The following is a 24,620-nucleotide window of genomic DNA, read 5'->3' on the forward strand; positions in this document are numbered from 1 at the left end:
AGAAGGAAGTGTAATTTGACAGTAGTGGTTAATTGTTGCTCTGAGTGACCTGGTCCTTGGTGAGTGGCTTCACTTTGATTGTTTTCTGAAGCTTTTTAAGCTTTACTGAAGAACACATTGATGCTCTGGAGTGTTTAAGAGTTAACTTAGTCATCCCGCTGTGTTACCAAGGAGCCTGTGCCACTGCATGGTTTTTTGAACATAACGGTAAATGATGTAGTTCTGTATCTGCCACACTGGTTTTCGTTTGCATGTGTTCAAATTAACTGCAGCAGCTCATCTCTTCTGTGAAAAAGGACAAGTTCTGTATATGTGGCACTGTTTGAGTCTGGAGCTACAGCAGGGTCCACAACTGTATGTATATATTGAGAGACTATTTCCAGCTATGTAGGTAGTTCAGTTCAGTGAAATTCACTCTACTGCCAACAGTGTGCAAGGCGCAGCAAGGCTCCAGGCTCTTCATGTCATGTGTGCCTTTAAATTACTCACCTTTTTATGACTGAAAAATTATGTTGTTTGATTTCATGGTGTTTGCTGACCTAGTGGATGTTAAATCACGTCTTGAATGGAAAGAGGGATAAAAATATAATCATTTTTTTATTGTTGAGAGCATTAAAAGAATTTAATTGCATTTCTTTAAACACTTATACAACTTTTTCTGTTCTGCAGTTTAGGATACAATTCTTCTGCCTATATTTACTAGCTATCAGTGGGAAAACTTAACATTTTTCTCCATCCTGCACTTTAAATCTGCAGGGGGGTTTGTGGTGTTAGTTATGATCATGACATAGAATAAATTGTAGCAATGATTAAAAGAATGCAATCAGGCTATTCTGATAAGAACTTAAAATATTGTGTATACACATATAAAGAAAATTGTATTGTTATATATGAAACTTTAGGCTGTATCAACATTTAGTTCATTTGCTTAGAATGAATCTTAGGTGATCTGTATATGATACACTGCTTAAGCTTGCATGACGGCAGGTTTTCCTAGTGCACCCTTTTTGTGTAATTTAGGAAGATTTTGTAATTTTGTGTTTAGGAAGAATATCCTTTTTTGTGTTCAGGTTTTCTTGTGTATTGAGTCATTCAAAACTGTGCAGTATAAATACTCAGCAGTATACATACTGAGCAGGTCCTGCTCAATTGAGTTTAAAACATTGTGTTTATTAGTGTACCAAGAACTGTCTGTGCATTTATCATGCTGAGGAAAGCCAGTGCCATGGTTATAGTTGCAGATGTCTTGTGCAACAAGTACTTAATAATTAATCTTTATTTTAGGAAAGTGAAGAAAGGCTCATTGCTAATAGATTCCAGTACTATAGACCCTGCAGTTTCAAAAGAACTAGCCAAAGCAGTTGAAAAAACAGGAGCTGTTTTCATGGATGCCCCAGTTTCTGGAGGTAAGACTTCATTAACAGTTTATGTCATACCGGACACGTTGTCTCTTTGCAGCCTCAGCCACCAATTTGTGCCCTTATTGGTACACGTTGCTTGTCTTTGCTATATATACATTATTCTTTTTTTGTTCCATTACATTAAAGAAATTTATGTTATTTTAGGAATATTTTTAGAGTTTAGGATTATGCTTTTGTGTTAGACCTGGAGAAACTGTGCTTTCATGTGATACGGAACAGTTTAACTTCTTTCATAAAGTTGTATTTTTATGCAGGTATTCACCTCTTCAGTCTCCATCTGTTTCTGTTAGGGAAAGACTGGTTACCATTAAGCAGTTCTGATACTTTTTCATTAATTAAAAAGGAGAGAAGGAAGAGGGGAAGAAAGGATTTCATTGTCAAGAAAAAACAGCTTTCCTCTGGTTTTGTAACAGTTGAAGAATGGGGTGATATTTATCTATTCTTGAAGTTGCTAACTATTGATCTTGTCAGTATTTCATCTCTTGTTAAGAAATAATACGAAGCAGGGAAGTATTTCATTTTGTGGACAGAGGAGAGCAGAAGCGTAAAATCGAGGTTTGAAAATGAAACCATAGCTGATTGTTCCTATTGTTGAATTCTTCTTTAAAACTTCTAAATTGGAAGGTGAAGAAAATCCATTTTGTGTGGGAAAATCTTGGACTTTTTACAGTCCACTCTAAAAATTAATGTAAGTGGCATTATAAGAATTCTTTATTTTCCTGCCTTTAAAGAGGTAATTCAGAGAGTTATACCTGAAAGAGAATAAAAATGCGAAGGGCAGGAGAGAATTTGGCCTTACAGAGTTTGTCAAAGTTATGATGCACAAGCAAGAAACAGCATAGCCTGAATTTCAGATGAGGAAGATGAGTGTGGGTGAGGACATCTTTTGTGTGGTTCTCTTCAATCCCTTTCCCTCAAATATGTTGTTTACCTGAGGGAATTATTTACCTTTTGGAAACTACAAAGAAAGAAAGGTTTGATTCCAAAACTGCCCTAGCTGTTTTGGGGGTTTTGTTCCTTGAGAAAATGGTAATGCCAAGACTGGGTTAATATAATAACATACAGTTGACTAGTCTGAATACAAATGACTTTTTTGGTGTTAGTGGTTTATCTGAATACAAATTATTTGGTGTTTAGTGTCAGTTACAGATTGAGTGATATTCTGAAGGAGGGGGAAAGGATTGATACTTCACTTTCTAGTACATAATATGTTTGTGAATGCCAAGGAGCATTCTGTACAAATCATGTTTAAAATGAGCAGTTACTAGAAATGTGGAGAAATTAAGTGTGTTAGAAAATACTTGAATGTTACGCTTTGTTCTTGCTATCATATCATGGTTTTGGGGTATTTTTGTATGTCCTGACTGCATTGTTGGCCTTGAGACAAAACACTAAATGGAGAAGTATGCTCAGCTCTCTAGAAATTGGCAGGCATTCTGTTGCTGTGCAATGCAATAGATTTGGCAGGAGTCTGAGGGAGGGTGTTTGTGGGATACAGTGAGGAGGAAGAGAAAGCAGCATGCTTGAACTGTTGTCTTTAGACCTGTCTGTTTACTGACTGTTATTGGCAGACAATTCCACTTGTGTTTTTAGGTATTTGGGTGTTGCCTGATGGATGTTAATGTTTGTCCACACTGTGAACAAGTTATTCACAAACTAAATAATATATTGAAAATTGCTTGGTCTATAAACCTCATGGAGAAATAGTGATGATTTTAATCCTGTCTTAACGTTGCAAATGAAGTACCTTTAGGCCTAGCATTAGTGCCAGATTTTAGTGGCTTGTTTGCAGCCTTATCCCTGAAGGATTGTTGCCCTTTATCTTTTTCAGATGGGCCTGTGTGCCAATGTAGCAGCGTGGTCTTCGTAGGACTGGCCTACAGCATTTACTTGCAGCTTACAGTCAGGACCCATTAAGTGGAAGTTGATGCACCAAGTTACTGTAGTGTTATTTTGTATTAACTGACTTTGGAAAATACTTCTCATCCCAGTCGCTGAGTGCAGATTATGCTGCTAATGCTGTCTAGAGATAGCAATCGTTTTACCCTGGGATTAGGATCTCTTGCAGGTCCACATGAGAAGGTTGTGTCACAGTTCCCCGTGCTGCCCTGATTTGTGGGCTCTTTGAGAGCATATGACAAATGAGGAAGCATCTTCAAAATCTGTGTTTTCTTAATGATCTTTTTTTAAATCTAGAGGAGTAAATGTATCTTTTTGCAAAGTTTGGTTTCTGCATCTTTGTATGTATAAAAGGCTTTTAAAGCACACATTATCACAGAAGCATATTTAAAACTGACTTCTGTTGGCACTGAAGACACTACTGGCTGAGTAAGAGATCTAAATTTAGCCTTTAAGAATTGTGTTGATTTCTCCTCCCACTGATTTCACTGAAAGTATGATACAGATTCTCACTGTGCAGTCCAGAGCAAACTTTAATAGCGGTTTCACTGATGCTGTTGTAACATTTCTCTCTTTTTAATTGAGCATACAAAACATGCATTGTCTGAAGTACAGCGGGTGAAATGTTGGGGGTTTTTTTGTTTCTGATGTGATGTTTTCTTCATTGTAAGCATTGTCAGTGTTCAGATACTACCTTTTCAACTTTTTTTTTCCTTTCCACTGATTCTTGAAATCATATCAGCTCCTCTTCTGCTCAAAATATGTTGCACTACATTCTGCTGGAACTTCATAAAAAGATGAGACATCTTGATTTGCTTTTCTGTTTTTGGAGGTATGGATAAACTGTTTTCAATTCTTTTGTAAGTATGGTTCTTTAGGTCTGATAATGAAACTTAGGTAGATCTTTCCTCTTGCTGTCTACTTTAGCCAAGATAGTTGTCAATAAAAAAGTCAGACTGCTAATTGTCAATAAGAGCTGTTATGTAGAGAACTGTAGTCATGCTAAAATGATAATAAACAGTAGAATAAACCTTCTTTTTTTTTTGTAGGAACCATGGGCTGGAGCTGGTTAGAAAAAGTTGGAGTTTCTATTCCAGCTGTCATTTCAAACTGTTTCATCTTATAGTACTACTTCCATAAGCTCCAACTAACCATTAAGCAATGGAAAGAATATGGGTAGTAACACTGAAAAATTGAGACTTCAGCTCTCTGGTAATGTAGAGTAAAATGTGAGTCCTTGAAGGGTGAATTGCAGACTTATTCCCTGTACGGCCAGATCTGTACTTAACATGGAGGAAAGAAAAAGGATGTTTAGAAGTACTGTGGAGCTCTTTTCTTTGATTTCCTTTCAAAGACCAATATATTTCATGGTTCCAGCTTTAAAAGAAAAAAGGGATGCGTTCTCAAAACTGGAGAAGTGAATGTATTTCAATGGCATGATCAGACTGATAGGAGAGATTAAATAGGTCAAACAGAATAATTGGTGAATTGTTTCTCTTATTTGAACATTGACAGTTTTGTGCAGTGTCTTTTCCAAGGGAAGCAGAGGAGAGGGCCTTGCAGAAGACTTAAAACTATGTTTGTGCACGCTAACGTTTGCGAAGATGATTTGAAAGATGTTTTAAGACTAGACTAACTAATAAAAATAGTAATGAGTGGTTCAAACCACTCATTGCATCTCTTAGCTTGTAAGTTCTGTTGTAATAAGGAAGCATCATCAATATGTTTGCTGGAATAAAGCTGGTTTAATAGACTTCTCTTTTGTTGGAGAGCCTTCGAAGAGCTACTTTTTAACTGGTTTTCCTAGGTTGTATCTTCTCTATTTCTTTAGCTTTGTGCATTTTTAGAGAAATGCAATGCACTTCATGGAAGTGGAAGAGTTGGTTGGTTGATTCAGTGTCTCTAATTTGAGAGATTATGTACTTTTTTTAATAAACAGAAGGCATGAAATAAGGAATCTCCTGTACTGAGTGGTAAAGAGGTTTTGTTTGGTTTTGGCTTTTTGGCATGCTGATGCAGTGGTTGGAATATCTGTTTAGATCCTTGAAACACTGTCAAGACAAAGCAGGTTCATTAAGTTAGAGCTAGTAATTCTGACTCATCCCCCTCAAGTGTGGAAAAAAATCTAAAGGTTTAACAATATTTGCTCCAATGTTATTCTGGATTTATGCTTCAATGCTTTATTTTTTAAAGCCTGAATGCATGCACTCAGAATGGCCACAATGTTCTCTGTCCTCCTGGTGCCAAGCATAGTATTTTCACCTCCCTTCTTCTGCTCTGCCTCAGTCAGGCTATGTCTTGCCTAATCTTTTCTTTCCTGACACATTTTTTAATTTCTCTGTTTACATTTTTGCTGAATACATCTGATCATATTATTTTTTTGTAAAGTTTGTGGTCTGGGTATGTTTGTGATCTGGAAATTATGAAGTACAACCTTAATGTTAAAGATAGTATGAAAAATGTTATTGAGTTATTCTGAAATATAAATGAGATAAAAGTAATGCTGGAAGTAACTGATAAAAAAGGGAAGGATCGGGTGAACTGATTTAAGGAAGCTGAAATGAGGACAAAGAAATACTTTGAAATCTGAGATGCTTAAGAAGCTTCTGATTCCTAATAACTTATGTTTTAAACTATTTAAATAATAGTTTGTTAAAATAAAGCTAGATTAATAGACCTCTGTTGTTGAAGAGAAGGTGGAAAAGAATGAAGATCTTCTAAATCTTACACACTGGCAAAATGATTATTTTGACGCTGGGGAGGGAGGAAGTATAAACCTCGTGCAGAAATCACAATATTGGCAGCAGCTGCTGTTGCTGAAGAGTTAGGTAGTACATTTACTGATGCACTGACTTTGCGAGGATATTTTTCTTCTGTGAGTCTATTATGCTTTTTATTTTATTTTATGGAGAATGCAAAAGGTAACAGAAGGCAAGGAAGAATAAACAGGTTTGTTGAGAGTATCATCTAAAAATGTTCAATGGGGTGGAGACAATTACCCTACAACGACTAAAAGGGTGGAATGACTGATTTTATTAAGGTATAGTGTATATTTTGGCTATAAAATCGTGTGTAGTCTGGCCAGCTAGTGAGCGATGTGTAGGGAAACGTATCTGTCTCCATTTATTCGAAGCTATAAAGATGAGTTATTCAGGCTGGCCCAATGGGATATAACCAGGAATAATAGGCTGGAAATTATTAAGGAAAGAAAAATGCATGCTGTGTCTATCAGGAAAAACTTCCTAACGACGTTCTTCATACACTGTGGAATAATTTTCCAAAGGTGATGGTTGAAGCCAAGTATCTCGACATGCTTTAAACTGTACTGGGCAAAGTGCTAGGAACTATTCTGTAGGGAAAAATCTTTAACTGGCAGGAGGATGGCTACATGATCTAATAGGTCTTTTCCATCTCTAATGTCTACAATTCTGTTGTGTTCTCACACATGGTGTTCAAAAACAGTTAAAGGAAAACTGTCCAGATGGAAGTTAAAAATCCCTGTGGCACTCTTTGAAAAGGAGTAAGGGATAACTGCAGAATTAGAGCCAACATTCCTTTTCTCAGTAAAACTGGTTCTAATATCCACGGCGGTATGTGAGCTGTTACCGCATTCCTAATAGCTGCTCTGTTTGCTTGTGGTTACTTTAATGCTAGTATCTGGCTTATCCTGTCAAGTGTTCTGAGATACACAGAGTAAGAAAAATCTTCAAATTTCAGCTTGGGAATAGGGAATAAAAAATAATTTTGTTTCATTTTTAAATTTTGGTTGCTTCTTCTAGAGAACTTTTAAAGTTAAGGAGTTGCAGGTGGTGTTCGGAAATGTTTCCAGAGTGCAGTGATGACTTTGAAGCTTTCTACAAGGTTTGTTTTGGTTTTAAACGTTCATAAGCTTCTTTTTTGCTTTTTGCTCTCCTAAACAGAGCTTCATTCTCAAAGTGTGTATTTTTCATCTAGTCAAAAAACCTAGCATGACTCATATGCTTGGGACAGCGGGGATGATGAGCACCAGACCTTAGTAACCCCCTGACTCCTTCTGAGTCCTAATTCCATACTGTGGTAAATGTAGATGGCACACGTGTCGGTTCCAAGCCCAGCACCACGCACACCACAGCAGGAAGTACAAACTGGAAAACACAGCACAGAGTAGAGCTGGGAGTATGCTGTGCCTGCACAGCAGCCTTCAGTGTGGGGACAGTCCCCACCAACTACAAGCATTGGAGGTGCCACTGGAGAAAATGCAATTTACTCTGAATCTTAATGCAAAGCAGTTGTATTTGCAATTCAGTGTTGCCTTAAACAGACTTTTTCAGTCTGTGGTTGCAGCTCCTGCTGTTTTAAAAAAAGTCCAGAGAAACCTGACTTACTTAAATGGATTGGGCCAATGAAGATTTATAATTACATGGTTTATTTTGTCTCTCATTCAGCAAGGGAGATCTGCAGATCTCACACTAGACACGTGAGAAGAAGCATCCTAAGTACCTGAACGAAAGTCTTGGGACATATTCATGCAAACTACTCTGCATTTAAGAAGACTCCGTTGTAGGTCCATTAAATACTTAAACAATTTTAAAGGAGTAAAAAAACCAAAACAAAAGCCCAGATGAGGGAAACTTTGCAAGCAGGGACAACTGCCCTTGTCTTGTAGTGCTGACCTTTGAAAGTGAATTGTTTGTTGATCCCTTAAATGGCTGAATCCAGGATCAGTAGGAATGAAGGCTGATCTTCTATTGACCCTCATCTGGATGATGCTAGTATTCTGGGTTACTTGTGTTTCCTTTTTAAAATCATGGTGATGAGTTGGGCAGGGATGGGATTTATGTGTGGTGATACTATCTGACGATCCGGAGCCATTCTAAGTCAGTGGTTTGTTGCAGAAAGTTCTCTTGTAGTGGAGGGCATCTTTATGATTTGACAAGTCCCTTAAGTTGTGCTAATAAAAAAGGGGAGAATGTTCTAGCAGAAGTACTCCCTCTGACCTTTAAAAAAATACCTGAAAATTACTGCATGTTTATAGTGCTGACTGTAGTATTGCCTGTTGTGAGACAATTCAATAGCTTGAGCTTTTGTCCTTAGCAGGACTGCTCCTGGTTAAACCACAGAGAGTACATAGAAATATCAAGATTTCCTAATTCTTCCTCCTCCAATCACATTGAAAACCCACATGATTTATATGATTAAATAAACTGTAAGGGAAACAGTATTGCCTTTTACTGTTGAAAAGTATTTAGAATTCAGCTGTGAGCATACAAACTATGTAAATGTTCACCTTTCAGTTTGTCCAACAGTATTTAGTCCTGTTGGCTCACCACTTCAATCTCCTGCAATGCAGAGGGTGGAGGAGAGTCCTGCAGTTCCAGAGCTGAAGAAAGAGTTTTTAACTACAATTCTCTTCATGCCAAGCACATCACAGGACCTGAACTGAAAACAAAATGACTTACTGCACTGTATTTGACCTACAATTTTAACTCTTAAAACTTAGTTACAGTTTTCATTCCTGTAGTTTCGCTGGGACACAGTGCATGGAATTTCCTAGACCTTAGACAGCTTTAACCTGTAGCTGTTCATAAGAAGAGTTAAAGCATGGCTTGACAGGAACAGAGTAATGCATGGAAATTTCGCTGTAATGCCGACCCTTTAGTTTCTGTTCCTGGTTCTGTAAGCAGTTGTATTTTAATTATTCTGTACTGTGGAAGAATGTTAAATTTGTCTGCAGTAAAATGGGGGGGAGGGGGAGTGTGAAACACGGTGTAACACTTTATTAAAACCTTTATGTACTTTAAATAAATCCACATAATTATTTGATAGTATCCCTTTATGTTGTTTAACTGTTGGTAAGCTAATGGATTTTTTTTTTTTAATGTGTAGTTTAGGTCATTGGCAACAATACTAATCTGACATGTAATTATTATCCACTTGCTTTATTTAATATGAGTTGCTGCAAACTATGTAAGATCCTAGTTACTCAGTGACTATATAGTTTAACAATATGCAGTCAGAAATAACACATTTTTGCTGTCATTTCCTTTTCAATCTATGTTTCCTTTGCTGAGAATGTGTGGTAGTAACGTGTGGCTCGTGGGTCTTAGTATATTTGCCAGTGGGAGTACAGAGAAAGTCACATTGACTTTTAGCTCTGGCTGAGGAGCATACTACTTGTGTTTCATTTGTGTTAGATTTCTTGGTTTTGCTTAAAATCGTGACTTTTTGGAAATCAATATAAAAGTAACTTGTAGATAATCTGTACAGGTATATGACTATACATAGCTCCTCAAACTAGGTTGATTTCTCATGTCCAATAGTTTTCCAATTAAACTATTTCCCAGAATTCCTACAATTGTTTGTAGTCCAAAAGCAGTATTTGGGAGCAGCTAAATGCTTTTTATCTTGAATAAGGCATTTTATGTCAAGTATGCTGGAAGAATAGAGATTTCTTCTCTTAAAAGTTGGAGGACTATTGGAGAAAGGAATTTTCGGTAGCATTATCAGCATGTGAAACATTGTCGTAATAGACCTTTAGATAGAGCAAACTAAGAGTGTATATAGCTTTCGTATTTCTGCAGATACTCATCTTAGAATTTATATTAGTGGGGAGCTAGGGGTGATGCTGGGGCAGTGGGCAGATTTTGTAGAGGAAGTGCTAAATTGAAAGCTGATGTGAATTTGGCACGCAAGAGCGTTTCCTGAGATGGACCATCCTCTTAGCAGCCTCGGCCTTAATCTTGGCTGCCTCTCAGGGCTCCCACCCTGTCCAAGATAGAAGTTCCCACAGAGAGCACTAATGGCATCCCTCACTGTTTCAACGTATCATGCTAAGGCGTGGGGCTTGACTGCTGTGAAACAATGCGATAAATGCCTCCCAGGGCCAAAATGAGCATGCCTGATCACCTAAATGCATCATTCCTGTGCTAGAACAAACTGGACTATAGGAAGGCATTTCTCTTAGTGGTGCAGCCACTGCACACCTAATAAAGAAGAAAGTGATTAATCTGTTACTGTTTGGTCACTGGCACTTTTCCCTCGCTGTATTAGTGTGCTTAGCAATTCTTAACACTAAATGTGGCTATGTGCACTTACTTAGTGTGTTGTTTTCCTTAGTAGACAATTAGACCAATCTTGAATGGAGCATTTTTTGGTAACTGCATTAAAAGATTCTTAGAAGATTGAAACAGTAGGCAGCAAAGCTTGTTAAGGAGTTTTTATTTTACAAGCCCTCAAGAATTCAGAATATGGCTTGCTTACTACTTAAAAAAGTCCAAACGTCCCTTATAGACTCCATTTCAGAGCCAGCATCAAATCTATGCTATACTTGTCTAAAAATCCAAACATGCACTCTTGGCCGTTACTGTTTACTGAATCAGAACCCTACTGTTTCCACTCGCACTGTATCTAATTTATCTTAAGTGACCACAAAAACTAAAATTATTTATATGTTGGCACCTAACAGCTCCACTATAGTTAAGGGTCTGTTGGCATTTCCATTATAAACCTTCCCTTTGAGAGGTTTATAACTTGGCGGTTTTACTTTTGCTTCAGGCTCAAATGTGCCATTTTCATCCAAGCACAAATTCTTCTACAGAATTTCATTTAAATCAGTTTGGCCATTATTTATTTTAGAGTGTATATGTTGGGGAGTAGAAGGGAACACAGTATTTAATTTTGGTTTCAGAAGCTTTTTGGTCAGACTATATAATGAAAGAAAAATGGTGCTTTTTATTTTATTTTGTAGGTATTTAACCCTTCCTTGGAGTGTCAAAGTTACTAAACCCATGCTTTTTCAGGTTGCTCCCAATGCTCATGTGTCACGCATCGGCTCCCACCCGTGTCGCCTGCCACTACCCAATGACTTGCTTTGAGGAAGCATCCCCTGGCTTCTGGCAGTGAAAGGTTTTTGGGGAGTGGATGCAATAACATACAGTGGATGTTCTGTTGAGAGGCCTCAAGCCAGCCAGGCCAACCGAGTAACAGATGGAGCCTAATTGGAAAAAGACAGGCCGAATGCAGTTGTCAGTCAAATGTAACCTGATGTGGTTAAGAGTGGCATTTCCTATGGCTCTGCCATTTCTTGTGGGATGTGTGTAAATTACTGCTTGGGTGCAATAATCCTCAGAGTCTAAAAGTAGTGTGAGTTGCCCTTTTCCTTTGCTCCTGAATGCTGAACCACAGAGGAATTTCAGCTCTTTTTTGGTCATAAATTCTTGCCATAGTACTGTATTATTATGCAAATTAAATTCTTGCCACACGAATAATACGTATCTGTAATGTTTCAGTACTAATCATAGTAACACAGTACCAGTCTTCTTTTACATCGTGGTTTAAGAATACAAAGAAGGGAAATTGTGTACAGAGAGGTAGAAGCTTTTATTAGACCAAATAATACAGCTGAAAATAGAAAACAAGTTTCTGAGTCATTTCTTTCATCGCATTGCACAAGAAACAGTAAAGTACAATAGCTTTTTTTTTCCCCTTTGCTATTGAATTACTCACAAGAAAAAGCTACTCGATGGAAAACAAAGTGGGAGAGGATATGTGGTTTGGCAACTTGTGTACTCATCATTTTGGGGTTTTCTATTTTCAGGTAGTTCATGCAGATTACTGATTGGACAAACAAGTAATAAAACTGCTTTGTTTTATTTTGTCTTCTGTTATATTGATGAGAGGCTGAAGGGAAGCACAAGTATAACTAACTGTGGAGGCAGATACCAACAGCTTATTGAACCATGGGGCACTGGATCCCATTGAAACATTTGAAAGTCTTCTCCATCTTGCCTTTTTTTTTTTTTTTCTAATTCCAGATGTTAATGAATTCATAGGTCAAACACTCCAAATCTTGAATGTTTTAGAGAGAACTCATTTTAAATTTTATTAGTTTATTTTTAGTTAGCACTGAAGGCTAAAACTTCAGTATATATTAAAACCTGCTATTTTCAGCTTTGGACCCTGGAAACAGAAGCTTACAGAAACAGCAAGTGTCACAAGACACATGATTAGTTCATCACTGTCAAAACTTTAATTTTAATAACATTTTCACTGGTATCCCTTTATTGCTAAAGATCAAGAAATTTAAACTATATGCAGTCATGGGAAAGAAAATCATTAGAACTACCTTAACAGAGCACATCTATAAAGCTCCAATTCAGCATAAAACACTTTAAGCATCTACTTAAGTCCACCCATTTCAATGGGAATTTAGTGCAGGTTGAAGCACAGAACAGTGTCTGTTAATTGTTCGTGGGGTAATCTGTCTGTCTTATGCTACTGAGTTACTGGGTTTTAAAGCACTATGTAGAGCTGACATCCTGGGCATAATTTGGCTGGACTTTTCACGCAGCTACAAGCTAATTGTTTAAATTATTTGGAAATATCCTTCATCCTGAACTAAACATAGAGGATTTGTTATTTGGTATCACCTAAGTTCAAGGATTTATTGTTTGCTATTTTCAGCATCTAACCTTACTGTTATCTAATTTAAACCTTGTTGAAATATAACAGCACAATGACTTCTACTCCTTTCTGCCTTTCTTGGGAATGGGTAGTATTACTGGGTTAGAATATTTTATGGTTATTTTCAAAGCAGTGTCTCCTGCAAACGTGATCTTGAAGTAGAACTATGTATTTAGGCTTTGCACGTTGTTATGTTTCATTACTACTGCATTTGTCTTTTCAGCACAACAGCTGACTCATTTTAAATGCTGTCCCTCACTTCCCAACTCTCTCACTGAAGAAATTTTGTCCATTTTTCCCCTCTCCTTATCCACTTTAGCACAGGTACTGCTGTTTCACCTGAGGTCGCAGCTGGGAACAAACACTCTTGAATCTCTATCACTCGATTCTATAACAACTTGAGTATCCTCCACACTGGCTGATGACATAAAACAAATTTTCTACGCTCCAGTTGTGGTCGTGGATTTCCAATGACAAAATATACAGGATTGGCAGGAAGGAAGAGAACTGGAGAAGGTTTATTAGCTGAAAGGTACTTGTCTGTAAGTACCTGACATAGACTGCAGTTACGAAAGAAGCTACCAGTAGTGTTTCTTCTGTTGGTGCATGGCTTTAGTGTAAAGCCTTAACTGTTCCTAATGCTCATCTTAGTTGCTGAAACCACTGAACTTTGTCTGCAACCTTGTCAAGTGTTAGAATATGTACCTGTACTGACAGCTCTCACTAGGAAGGTATCTACCTGCTCTTGGTCACCTGCATGCGTTGCTTCAACTGGATCTGAACTTCCCAAGCTGACGATGTGTTTTCAGAGGGCAACACAACTTCGATACCTTAGAACTCTGGACCTGATTTGTGCAGCCCATCATTAGTTTGCCTCCCTAATCAGATAGCTCAACATTTTCCTTAAAACAGACAAAAGCAAACAAACTAAAAATGTCCAGAAAGATGTAAACATGCTGCCAAAAAAACAGTCCCTGATTTTCTTTTCTTCTGTTAATTTTCATATATTTGTGGAAATTTCTGTAATTTTCCCCAATATTTAGAAATTGTCAATATTGGCTCACACTTATCTGTGTTTTAGTGTGCATGTTCACTATAGAAGGATTTTCAAAAGCGCACAAAATACATTACATGCAGGTGTTCCTGTTTACTCAAATGGGAGATTATGTCCAAAAATACAACCTGTCACTTAAAACTAAAGTCGCAGGAAAGACATGTAATAAATCTAGTGTATTTAATTGATGATAGTGGAAATGCTATCAACAGACATAAACAACTGCTGCCTCTTCTAAAATGTAAGAGATTATAAGAAAGTAATTTATGTTGTTACAATTATACAATATAACTATATGAATTACATTTTAGTTATTAACAATATTTGAATTTTTCATTTTCTCCTTCCTCTTTCCGTTGGCTCCACGTACAGCTCAGCCAGCCAGCCAGCAATTTCACATTGTGAGCTTCTTAATGAGATGTTGCAAAATGAGTTTTATGGACCTTGTTTCTTGTTTTCTCTAGTATTGTAGCATCTTTTAGACCTCTTATTCTTGTAGAACAGTAAATAAGGATTTTATTGCAGTTCCCCACTCAATGCTAAGCCAAATACTTGGCATACAATTGTCATAAGGGTGTCTTTTCTTTGCCTTACAATGACCCTAACTTGACCTACAATGACTAGTTTCTGTAGGGATTGCAATGGCTCAGGCTCAGGAAGGTTCTCGTCTGTCATTTGGGTGGGAGGTGGGGTGTGAACAGAGACAGAAAGACTAGTTCCACATATTTTAATGCAATTTACATTAAACTGCTTCCATATACTCAGTGGAGCAGCAGAGGCATCTAGATACTGTCTTTTTCTTTTTAAATAACATATACTGGAAATATCGTACCTTTTAAGATATCTGTCTGTTTCATTACAAAGCCATTTAAAATACTAATCATAATTCATGTTCCCTCATTCTTTCCACATTTAGGGGTGTTACCTGGGTTTGGAATAGCCAGCTGTCTCAAACACTATCCGCATTTTTAAAGGAATAAGAAGTCTTGGCAGACAGTGGAACAATTAATTGGCTTTTTCAGCCAAGTCAGGTTAGGAAAGTATTTTGCGGGGAGGGGGCCGGGTGGGAGGGTATTACAACCTCCTGGTTTCAAGTTTGAGTTCTATTAACCCATTAGGAATGGGAGTCAGACTTTTTGCTAAGCACTGTCCCTGACATTTATGAAATTGATTTCTTAAGTGAAAAGATTCTAAAAAATTAATATATAGGACAAACATTTTATTAGGGGGAGATACCTGGGATGAGATGGGAAGTGTTGAATCTAAATCATGATGGATTTCTTAAGTTAAATAAGCATTAGAATCTGTATTAAAGAACTCTGACCTCCTCCCATGTGTGTACTTTTAGAGCAGCAGAAGAAGGAAGGTGGCATCTAAGGCACAGGATGATGGTATCTTCCTGTTGAGTTAGGATAAAATATTTTGATGTTGGAGCTGCTCACCACATTCCACGCCTTGGCTTAACCACAGATGCTTAGTTAATATTTAATTCCCAGCTCCATAGTTTTCCTTATTTTCATTCTAAAAACCAAAACAAGTACTAAACACCAAATTTTAATTATGTGAATGTCCTTGCATTCCTAAAATGTTTTGTTTGAAGTATTGGAATTGTTACACAGTCTGCTTTTCCACAATTCTGTGTACCTTTTGGTGCCAATGAATCAATTTATGGCAAAGAATTTCCAACACAGTTGCTTTTAACAGTTGGATGCTCTTGTTCCAAAGACTGTTTGTTTGTTTGTTTCAGTTGTCCTTTATGGAGTAAACTACTAGTAGTTTAGACTGGAAACTGTAAAGTTAAACTTTTTGGAATCGTTACTGCCCCAAGTGGGAATATAAACCATATTGAACAAAATTTATTTAGCCTATTAAAAAGTCAGCCTAAAACTACACTTAATTAGTTTACACTATTACATCACTTCTAGTGGGGAGTAGAACTTACACAGGGTAAAAGGAGCTCTATCAGGTGAGCTGACTGTGGCCCATATGGGACCTTAAGATAATGATGAGTTTAAATTTCCTCTTAGAGCTAAGTGAGAATAAAACTGGAGGCAATAAATACTCTTGGCCGAAGCCATTAAATGAAAAAGCTGGGAATTCTCCAGCTCTTGACTTAAATTGTTTGTTTATCAGCTGGCGCCTAGTCTGGAGTCAAGAGCTGGAGATTTCTATCTGTGACAGAACTTTGAAACTCTTGCAGGACACTTTCATTTTAACTTAAGGTAACTTGAGTTTATAGCTTTGGCTTTAAAGATTACTAATGATTTACTCATTTCCTTACCATTTAACCAGAGAGGACTTTTTCCCAGGAAGGGATCTGTGTTTATTTAGGGCCTTTGTCTGCGGAGGGATTAAAAGGCAGCCCACCAGCATTGTGAACTTGATGGTAATAAAAGGTCACCAACACACACCATAAAAACGTTCTTACTATGGAATTAATTATACAGTGTAATTTTACAAAGCATTTCAGTAACCCTCCTTTTAGACTTCTGCTGTATTTGATTTTTCCTCAAATGGGGAAAAAAAATCAACTTTTGGCATTAGTTGTGCAAATCAGACTCTGTGTGTATATGTACAACTCTTTACAGTATAATATACTCATCGGCAAGTTCAACTCACTAATGAAAACAATTGTAAAATTCCAGCTGAGGCTAGATCTGGACATGTGAACTTTAAAACTTAAAATGCTGCATACTGGGAGCAACAGAATGAAAAAAGACTTGTTAGCTAAGAAATGCAAGTTATTAACTTAAACATTGTTGCCATGTTTGGTATTTTTATAGAATATTGCATATTTTCCAAGCCATTAAGCACTGTTTAAACAGAATCCTGTTATTTTTTCGAAGCCACCAGGTGGCATTGCAGCCCAGCCTGCTCAAAATAGGCAACTGATAATTTATAAAGATTTGTACAGAAGACATTTCTCCCCTCCACCTCATTTATTTTCTCTAACTTTTAGGGCTTAATTTAGAATATCTGATAATGATGATTAATATTCCTAAAAAACCAAAGTGATTTAATTCTAGATTTTGTTTACAAAAGGTAAAAAGCGTTAAACTTGCCATGTCAGGGTATTGGCAAAACTTTTTTTGCTTTGGTAAGGTGATAGCAACAGAATTATGTTCCTATTTAACTTAATGAACGAGCTTAGATTCATCCACTGTGAAGGTCACAATAATTTCTGAACGGCTGTGGAGTGGACAGGCGTAGATGATGTAGAGGAATCCACGTGGTTTCCTATATCGAGTGCAAAGTTATATTGCTATATTCAAAACAAAGATGAAAAAGTACAGTTATAAAGTTGTTTTTTTCTTCCTCTTTTCCCTTAAAAAGACATCTTTCCTCCATTTCCAAGTACCATTTAATCATACCATCCATACTTTTTTATAAATGGACAAAAGAAAGCACATACCCATGAAAAATATCTAGAAAATCATATTTCACCAATTAACTAAATTATTAAATAGCTAGTAACGTGTGTGATGTGGCCTGTTTGACAAATTTAATACAGTAAGGTAGTAAAAACATAGTAAATCTGTAGTTTGAGTAGGGGGGGATTTTTTTCCCCAGTTTTGTATTTTTTGAATGTGTACTTTTATGCTTTCCCCTGAAACAGATGAATTTAAAGCGCTACTGCAGTAATTTATCTGCAGTTCTACTAAGTGCCGCTCCTCTTGTGCTGTTGCCCTTTTTCTTAGGCAATTTAATGGGCATAACCCATTGTAAGAAATGTATATGTTTTCAAAGTAAGTGTCTCTGACCTCCCACCTTGTTGAAGTCCAAACATATATGTTTTGCTGTAGTCTGAGTATCAAGATAGAGCATAACTGAAATACTAAAGATTCAGATACTAAGGGAATAAGAAAAACCCCATGTGATAATTTAGGTAGTGCTTTCAGCAAATCATACTTTAACATTGATTTCTTCACTAACAAAGGTAGTAGTAGAATAGGTAATTGAGGCTTTTGACCCTGGATATTAAACTTTTAAACTTGATACAACAGTCTGCCTCTAAGCTTTGTTGTATACTGATATTGCTACTTACTTAACATCAAAAAGCTGTGGTAGTTTGCCTTTATAGATTGTGCCTGTGTTCTGGAATTGCCTCCTGCTGTCCTTGAACTGTTTCTTGGTTTAACGTGTTAGATTTTCTCATCAAAGCTTTTAAGCATGACGTTTAGTTAACACTTGTTCTATCAAATCTGATACAGTAGACTGGTTCAGAATAAAACTGTTCTTTTCATTAACAAACACGATAGCTTGACAGGCCTCTTTCCCAGCACATCACGGGGTTTTTTTGTGTAATGATATGCACATGCAGATTTTACATTGCATGTAATCTTTATGTTTGCCCAGTTTGCAGTCATTGCTCTAGGACTAGAGTAAATGACTGTTTTTTGCCAAGATTCTAAAAGTAAACCGGCCTCGTTAAAAATAATGGTTGCTGAGGAAAGAATCTCTGTAAGTTGAAGCGGTTTGCTTATAGACCCGTTTAACCGTAACTCAGTTTTGATTCCCTGTCTGTCGGTTCAGTTCAGTATGACACCACTGCTGCTGAGAGCTGCTATGGTATTCACAGCACAGAGATGAAAAACAAGAACGTCTGGGTAAAGGAAAAAAAAATACAATAATAGTATCCGTTGAAGATCCAATGCATTGCTTAAGCTAGCTAGATAAAAATTGGGGAGTGGGGGAAGAAAGGAGAAGAACAAAGTAGTAAAATGTTATTTAATGACTTTAGAAAACAGGATTTTCTTTGACTTTTCATTTGGCATAATATGTGTGTATATATATTGTGTCAAAACCATGGCAATGTTGTATAGTTCTTTGCTCATTTTTAAAGTGGTTTAAGAAACATTTTTTAAAATCAAAAATTCAATAAAAGTATATAATGAGAATGTTTAATTACTATAATCAGTTACAGCTACAGTCATTTTAGAGTGGCTGGATTTTATAGTATTTGTATACTTACTGCTTTAAACTTTACAAGAGTTATTTCCTACATAGACACTTCTGATTTTTTTTTTTCTTCCTTCTGTTTGTAGATGGTTTTGACTTGGGCCAGTAAAAATGGAAATGCTTAAATATGCAGCATGTGGTCCTAGAAAATCTGAAAAGTGTTTGGCTACTTTTGACAATAAAGTTTTTGGGGGGTTAAGATACATCTGTATGTATACAAAGGATATGGCTATGCAAATGATTTTTTGCAGTTGATGTTCCTAGTAATGTTTTGGTTTAACCCTACATGCAATTTCAAAAAGTATAGAAAGGTCTTTTCTTAAGGGGAAAAAGAAGTCTCTGTATATTCGCAAGAACTTTTAGATTTTTAGCAGATGTACTGGAATCCCACTACTATATTAAAACAAAATCTTGATTTATTTTATTTTATTTTATTTTATTTTATTTTATTTTATTTTATTTTATTTTATTTTATGTTATTAACAAAACACTAGTTAGTGGCAAAGTAGAGATACCACACTAATAGTAGCATATGAAACTCCTAACCTACAGTTTATGGTCCAGTTCATATTTCCTTGGAAGTAGATATAGAGAACGAAATTAAACCTGTTTCTGTAGAAAACACCCTCAAGCTTTAGAAGTAGATGCTCAGGACCATTGGTTTCATCAATTTCTGGGATTAGAGAATTATAATTTCATAAACTGGGTGTAAAATAGGTAAGTAAGGAGATTATAAGGTAAAACCTTAGAAGCCCCAGTGAGTTTCAAAACTGAAATCTGCAGAATCTGCTTTAGAAGCAGAATTCACAGCTAGTGTATGTTGGAGAGTGGAGCAGGACTGAGAACAGTTAGGAACAGTGTCTTCAAGAACTGTAGTAACTTTTCGAAGGTTAGTCCTGTTACTCATTTCAAAAGTCTTTCTCCCATAGTTATACTTTTCCGTACCTTTGCTCAGGGCTGTGCCCACCTGGATAAAGTGTGGCGAGATTGCAGAATTTCTGCCTCCCAGGACACCAAGTAACTCGAATAAGAAAAGCTATTCTGTGGGGGAGTGGGGTGTAGGCTGGAGTGTTTGTGAAGTAAGTGGTTGCAGTGTTGAACAGTGAGAACACGGCTATTGGAGTAAAACCTATTCAAGAGCAACCGAAATATAAAATCCGAATTCTTTTATGGTCTTCTTGTAGCCTACTTCATTTGACAAGAAAGAGAGAAGGTGTCGAAGAACATCTTTTATGTGTGTGTTACTCATTTGGTTGTCTGTTTCAGATTATTACTCTCTTGAAAAAAACTAAAAAAATAGTCATTAGAGCAACAGGCGAGAGGTTTCCTCTCTTGCAGGAATAATACACATCCTGGAAAAGCATGCGTTTATGTCCTTTGATGGTTTGTGAACAATGTGGCGGATAGAAATACGTTTGGATTGGGTTTGTTTTCTTAAAAATAAAACACCTATTAAATAAGGTGACAAACAGTAAGCTGAGAAAATTTGATCTTGAAATTTTAAGTACAACATTGCTTGTTCCTAATTTGACTTTTTTTAATGACTTCAGAAATTACATTTCAAGCAAGTAATAGTGGACATAAACTGTTTAAAGTTCTCACCGATGGACTATATACTTTTTAGGTGCTAGTAGGTAGGACATGTTAAATAGTGTGCGTGTGTGCATTTATATCTGTGTTCTTTTCTCTTATCTTACAGTGCCCTACCTTACATATCAGAAATGACCCAATAAAATGAACAACAAAAAGTGTAACATTTCCTTACAACAACAAGAACCTAAAATAACCATTTTATAATGCCAATGAGGTAGCTGACTGTGCATGTTATTGGGTAATAAGATATTCTGTGATGTGTTTACTACATTCAGCCTTCCACACAAATATGTATTGAAACCATAAAATGACAGTAATTGTAGTAGTGTACCTTCCCTTCTTGCTGAATTATTTCTGTTGCATTAATGATTATCCAGAGAAATAATTTTCATTGCAACTATAACAATTTTATAGAAAGGAGAATTGATAATTTTTCAGTTTGTCAGTAACTTAATTATGTTGTAATCTCAAATTTTGAATCTGTGTAAAATAATTTAATGATTAAAAGTTGCTATACTGCAGTGCCTCGCAAGACTGAGATAACTTTGAAATTATTTATATATAAATAACATATTTGTTATATTTATAATGTATAGTATTATAGGAAACTCAGATTAGTATGTATATGCAGTGGAAAAAATACTTGTTACCATTTTTTTGCAAAATTGACATTCTTATAATAGCCCCTTGTTCCACAGAGTGTGTTGAGTGAGGGTGGTTGTGTTCGCAACGTAGCATGAACGCTTCACCTTCTTTAATAGTGTCAGGTTTTATAACATTTTACTTAAAAATCAATTCATTCTTAGTTGAAAATCAAACACAAAAAAATGTTTTTCATCCCTATTGCTAGACTATAGGAAACTCGTTACCACTGGGCTGGTTTTGAAGAAAGACTGTTGCCAAGATTGGATGAGGGAGGCTGTGGCTTTCTTCTGCCAAGCCTTGAAAATCTTCAAGGATGGAGATTTCCCTGCCCCTGTCTGGTTAACCAGGTCCAGCGCCATGCTCTCCTCCCAGCAAAGAGGTTTTGTAGCCCCTGTGCTGAGGTCAAATACAGATGCTAGAGTCATATCCCAAAATGCTAGAAAAAGAAGTACATGGAAGAATGAAAACTCTTTGTAGGTATGTTTTTCTAGTCAGTCCTGGTATTTTTGAGGTGTGGCAGATTTAAAACTTCTGTATCTTCTTTTATGAACACTGTGCCTTAGAGATGTTGGAATTTTAAACGTAACAGCTCTGAGAGTCTCAAAATTGGTCTTAACGTATTAGACAGTGACAGTGTTCCAAAGGCACATGTAGCTGGACTTCAGATTCTCATCATCTAAGTAGTTTTGAAAATAGGCTTTGCCTGTCAAGTTGTGTTTGGGATCCAGAATTCAAACAAGTTGATACATGATCCTATAATTTCTTTGAGCATGTGGCTTTCACTGCAGGGATTCAGTCACAAATTTGGTGGCTTGTCTTTGCCTAGATAGGTGGTGACAAAGCCAAAGGAAAGTAAAGTCTCCTTCTCTGCGGGGAAGGACCTTGGAGTCCTGGTGGACTACAAGCTCTCCGTGAGCCAGCAATGTGCCCTTGTGGCCAAGAAGGCCAATGGTATCCTGGAATGCATTACAAAGAGTGTGGCCAGCAGATTGGGGAAGGTTATCCTCCCCCTTTACTCTGCCCTAGTGAGGCCACATCTGGAATATTGTGTCCAGTGCTGGGCTCCCCAGTTCAAGAAAGGCAGGGAACTACTGGAGAGAGTCCAGCGGAGGGCTACAAGGATGATGAGGGGACTGGAGCATCTCTCTTATGAGGAAAGGCTGAGAGAGCTGGGTCTGTTTAGGCTGGAGAAGAGAAGACTGAGAGGGGATCTTATTAATGCTTATAAATAAAGGGTGGATGTCTAGAGGATGGGGCCAGACTCTTTTCAGTGGTGCCCAGTGACAGGACAAGGGCCAACAGGCACAAACTGGAACACAGGAAGTTCCATCTGAACGTGAGGAAAAACTTCTTCACTTTGAGGGTGACAGAGCACTGGAACAGGCTGCTCAGAGAGGTTGTGGAGTCTCCTTCCCTGGAGATATACAAAACCTGCCTGGACGCCATCCTGTACAACTTGCTGTAGGTGATCCTGCTCTAGCAGGGGGGGTTGGACTAGATGATCTCCAGAGGTCCCTTCCAACCCCTACCAATCTGTCAATCTGTGAATCTGTAAAATAGGCAATAATAGTTCTTTTTATAAATACACAGCCTTCAGGGAACTGTTGACATATTTAGTCAACATGCATCTGTGAAAATGAAAAATGATTATATGATTAGGACATCTATAGGAAACCCATGACAAAGTAGTTGTTAAGTGGGTCTTTTATTGTCTGATCATATGTAATCTTTTTCTTAGAGATGGGTCATTTTATCGCAGTGAAAAAAGCTTCTACTCTTCTTTGATCAGGGGTTTTTGTGTGCTAGCATTAATAAGTCTTCGGAATTCCTTAAGAGTGGAAGCCTAATAATTATCTCTTTCTGTCAAAGAGCTAGTCTAGTTGATGCTTGGGTTTTGCAATGTCTAATGTCAAGGTTCTATACCAGTAATTAGTACCAACACTTCCCACATACTGAATTTATGGCACTGTGACCACATTTTTACATATGTTGAGGGATACTTCAGTAACCCTCTTAACATGAGAATATTAAGAAATATGCTCTGTCATCTCTCCCTAGAAATTTAGTTTGCTACATTTTTGTTTTTTGCTGTCTGGCAGCAAGTGTAATGAGATCAAATTGTGTTACTCTGTAATGCTTTTCACCTAATTATATGCGATAGTTAAAAGAAAGGGCCTTGCCATGCTGCCAGTATAGTGTGGAAATACATAATAACTTCTGTTGAAGACCCTTTTGACTGTTAGAAGATATTCAGTGGCCAGATAAAGCAAAAAGACTGTTCTGGAGGCCTGCCAGAATGCAAGTAAGCTATTGATATTGAATCTTTGACCTTATGGTATTCTAGGAATGGATGAACAAAGGAATTACTTTTTCTCATGAACTGGCACATGAGTAATCAATAAAAGTTGGATAAAAATAATATTTTTTAAAAATTATATCTGGCAGCACTTCTAATAGGGTCTCAGAAATTAATTTCTGTTAATTTCTGACTGAACTAGAGCTAAAAGATTGTAAGAACCTATTTTGAAAAATGCCTAGCAGAAGCACTGTCTGCAGCACATGTATGCATTATCAGTCTTACCAGCAGTACCAATGCATTTTGCTACAGGTCAGAGAGTCAAACCCTTTATCTGATTATGAACAATACGAGTTGTAAATCCTTATGCCTAAATTTCAGTGTTACAGAACACCTCTGTCAATTGCCGTAATAATTGATCTGCTTCTGCTTTATTTTTAAAGCAGAAAATACAATAAATGTCTTCGTTTGAAGCTCGCTTAGTTTGTAAGGTTTTATTCTTATTTATATGGGAGGAAAACCATACAATCTAGCTCAGAATGCGTTGTAGGTAGTGGGTGACTTCATATTCTTTTCTTTCCTTTTCACAGGATTGAAATCCATACTCCTGGAGTAATTGCTGTACAGTTTCCATACCTTGCGTACATACATCTACTGTTGGTAGATGAATATGGTAGATAGTATTGGATGTTGTATTTATCAATGGAAGGGAATGTCTCTTGGATAGCTAGATCCACAATTAGGATTAGAAAAAATGCTAAAGATTGTGAAATCAGTTCAGGTCAGTGAGGAACTAATGTAGTGGGGTGCTATTGGGAGAGGAATGGGTATGTTTGCTCACAGTGTCTTATGCTACTACATAATTTTTTAAGTATATTTGAGTGTTGGTTGGAGTTTCTGCATTGTGTTGTGGTAGGGATTTTTTCTGTGGCTCTGCAGGACCTTGTTCTTTCTTTGACACCACCTCACTTCTGTGACATGGGAATTCTGGCCCAATTTCTACCTGCAGTGTGTTATTACAGTGTGTCCAAAGCCCTGTAGACAGGCAGACTTCTGGCTAGCCACACGTTGTGTTTATATATTTGGCTGGATTTGGTAGCTCTGCTACTCTGCTTTACTTGTCTCCTTTACTGCACTCATGCCATGGAGTGCAGGTTCTTCAGATCATTTCCATATTTTGATGACTAGAAATACTTGTTGCTAGTGGCATTTATTTTCAGTCAGCTGTTTTTCATTTGAGCACTGATTCTGGTTTGTGTCCTTTTAACTTTGAGAAATATGGGTGATTGTCAAGAAAAAATATAAAGAAAAT

General features: G+C 37.0%; 1 protein-coding gene across 2 annotated transcripts in view; it reads left to right on the forward strand.

Moving 5' to 3' along the window:
• The window catches only part of HIBADH (3-hydroxyisobutyrate dehydrogenase), an 84,882-nt gene that overhangs the window by 14,884 nt on the left and 45,378 nt on the right, over positions 1-24,620 (forward strand). For both annotated transcript variants that reach the window (XM_075745931.1, XM_075745932.1), the window contains one exon: positions 1,285-1,406. In XM_075745931.1, the coding sequence (XP_075602046.1) occupies positions 1,285-1,406 (122 nt within the window). The remainder of the gene's footprint in view (positions 1-1,284; positions 1,407-24,620) is intronic.

The sequence above is a fragment of the Balearica regulorum genome, chromosome 2 (genome assembly GCF_011004875.1).
Source record: "Balearica regulorum gibbericeps isolate bBalReg1 chromosome 2, bBalReg1.pri, whole genome shotgun sequence".
NCBI classification, from domain to species: Eukaryota; Metazoa; Chordata; class Aves; order Gruiformes; family Gruidae; genus Balearica; species Balearica regulorum.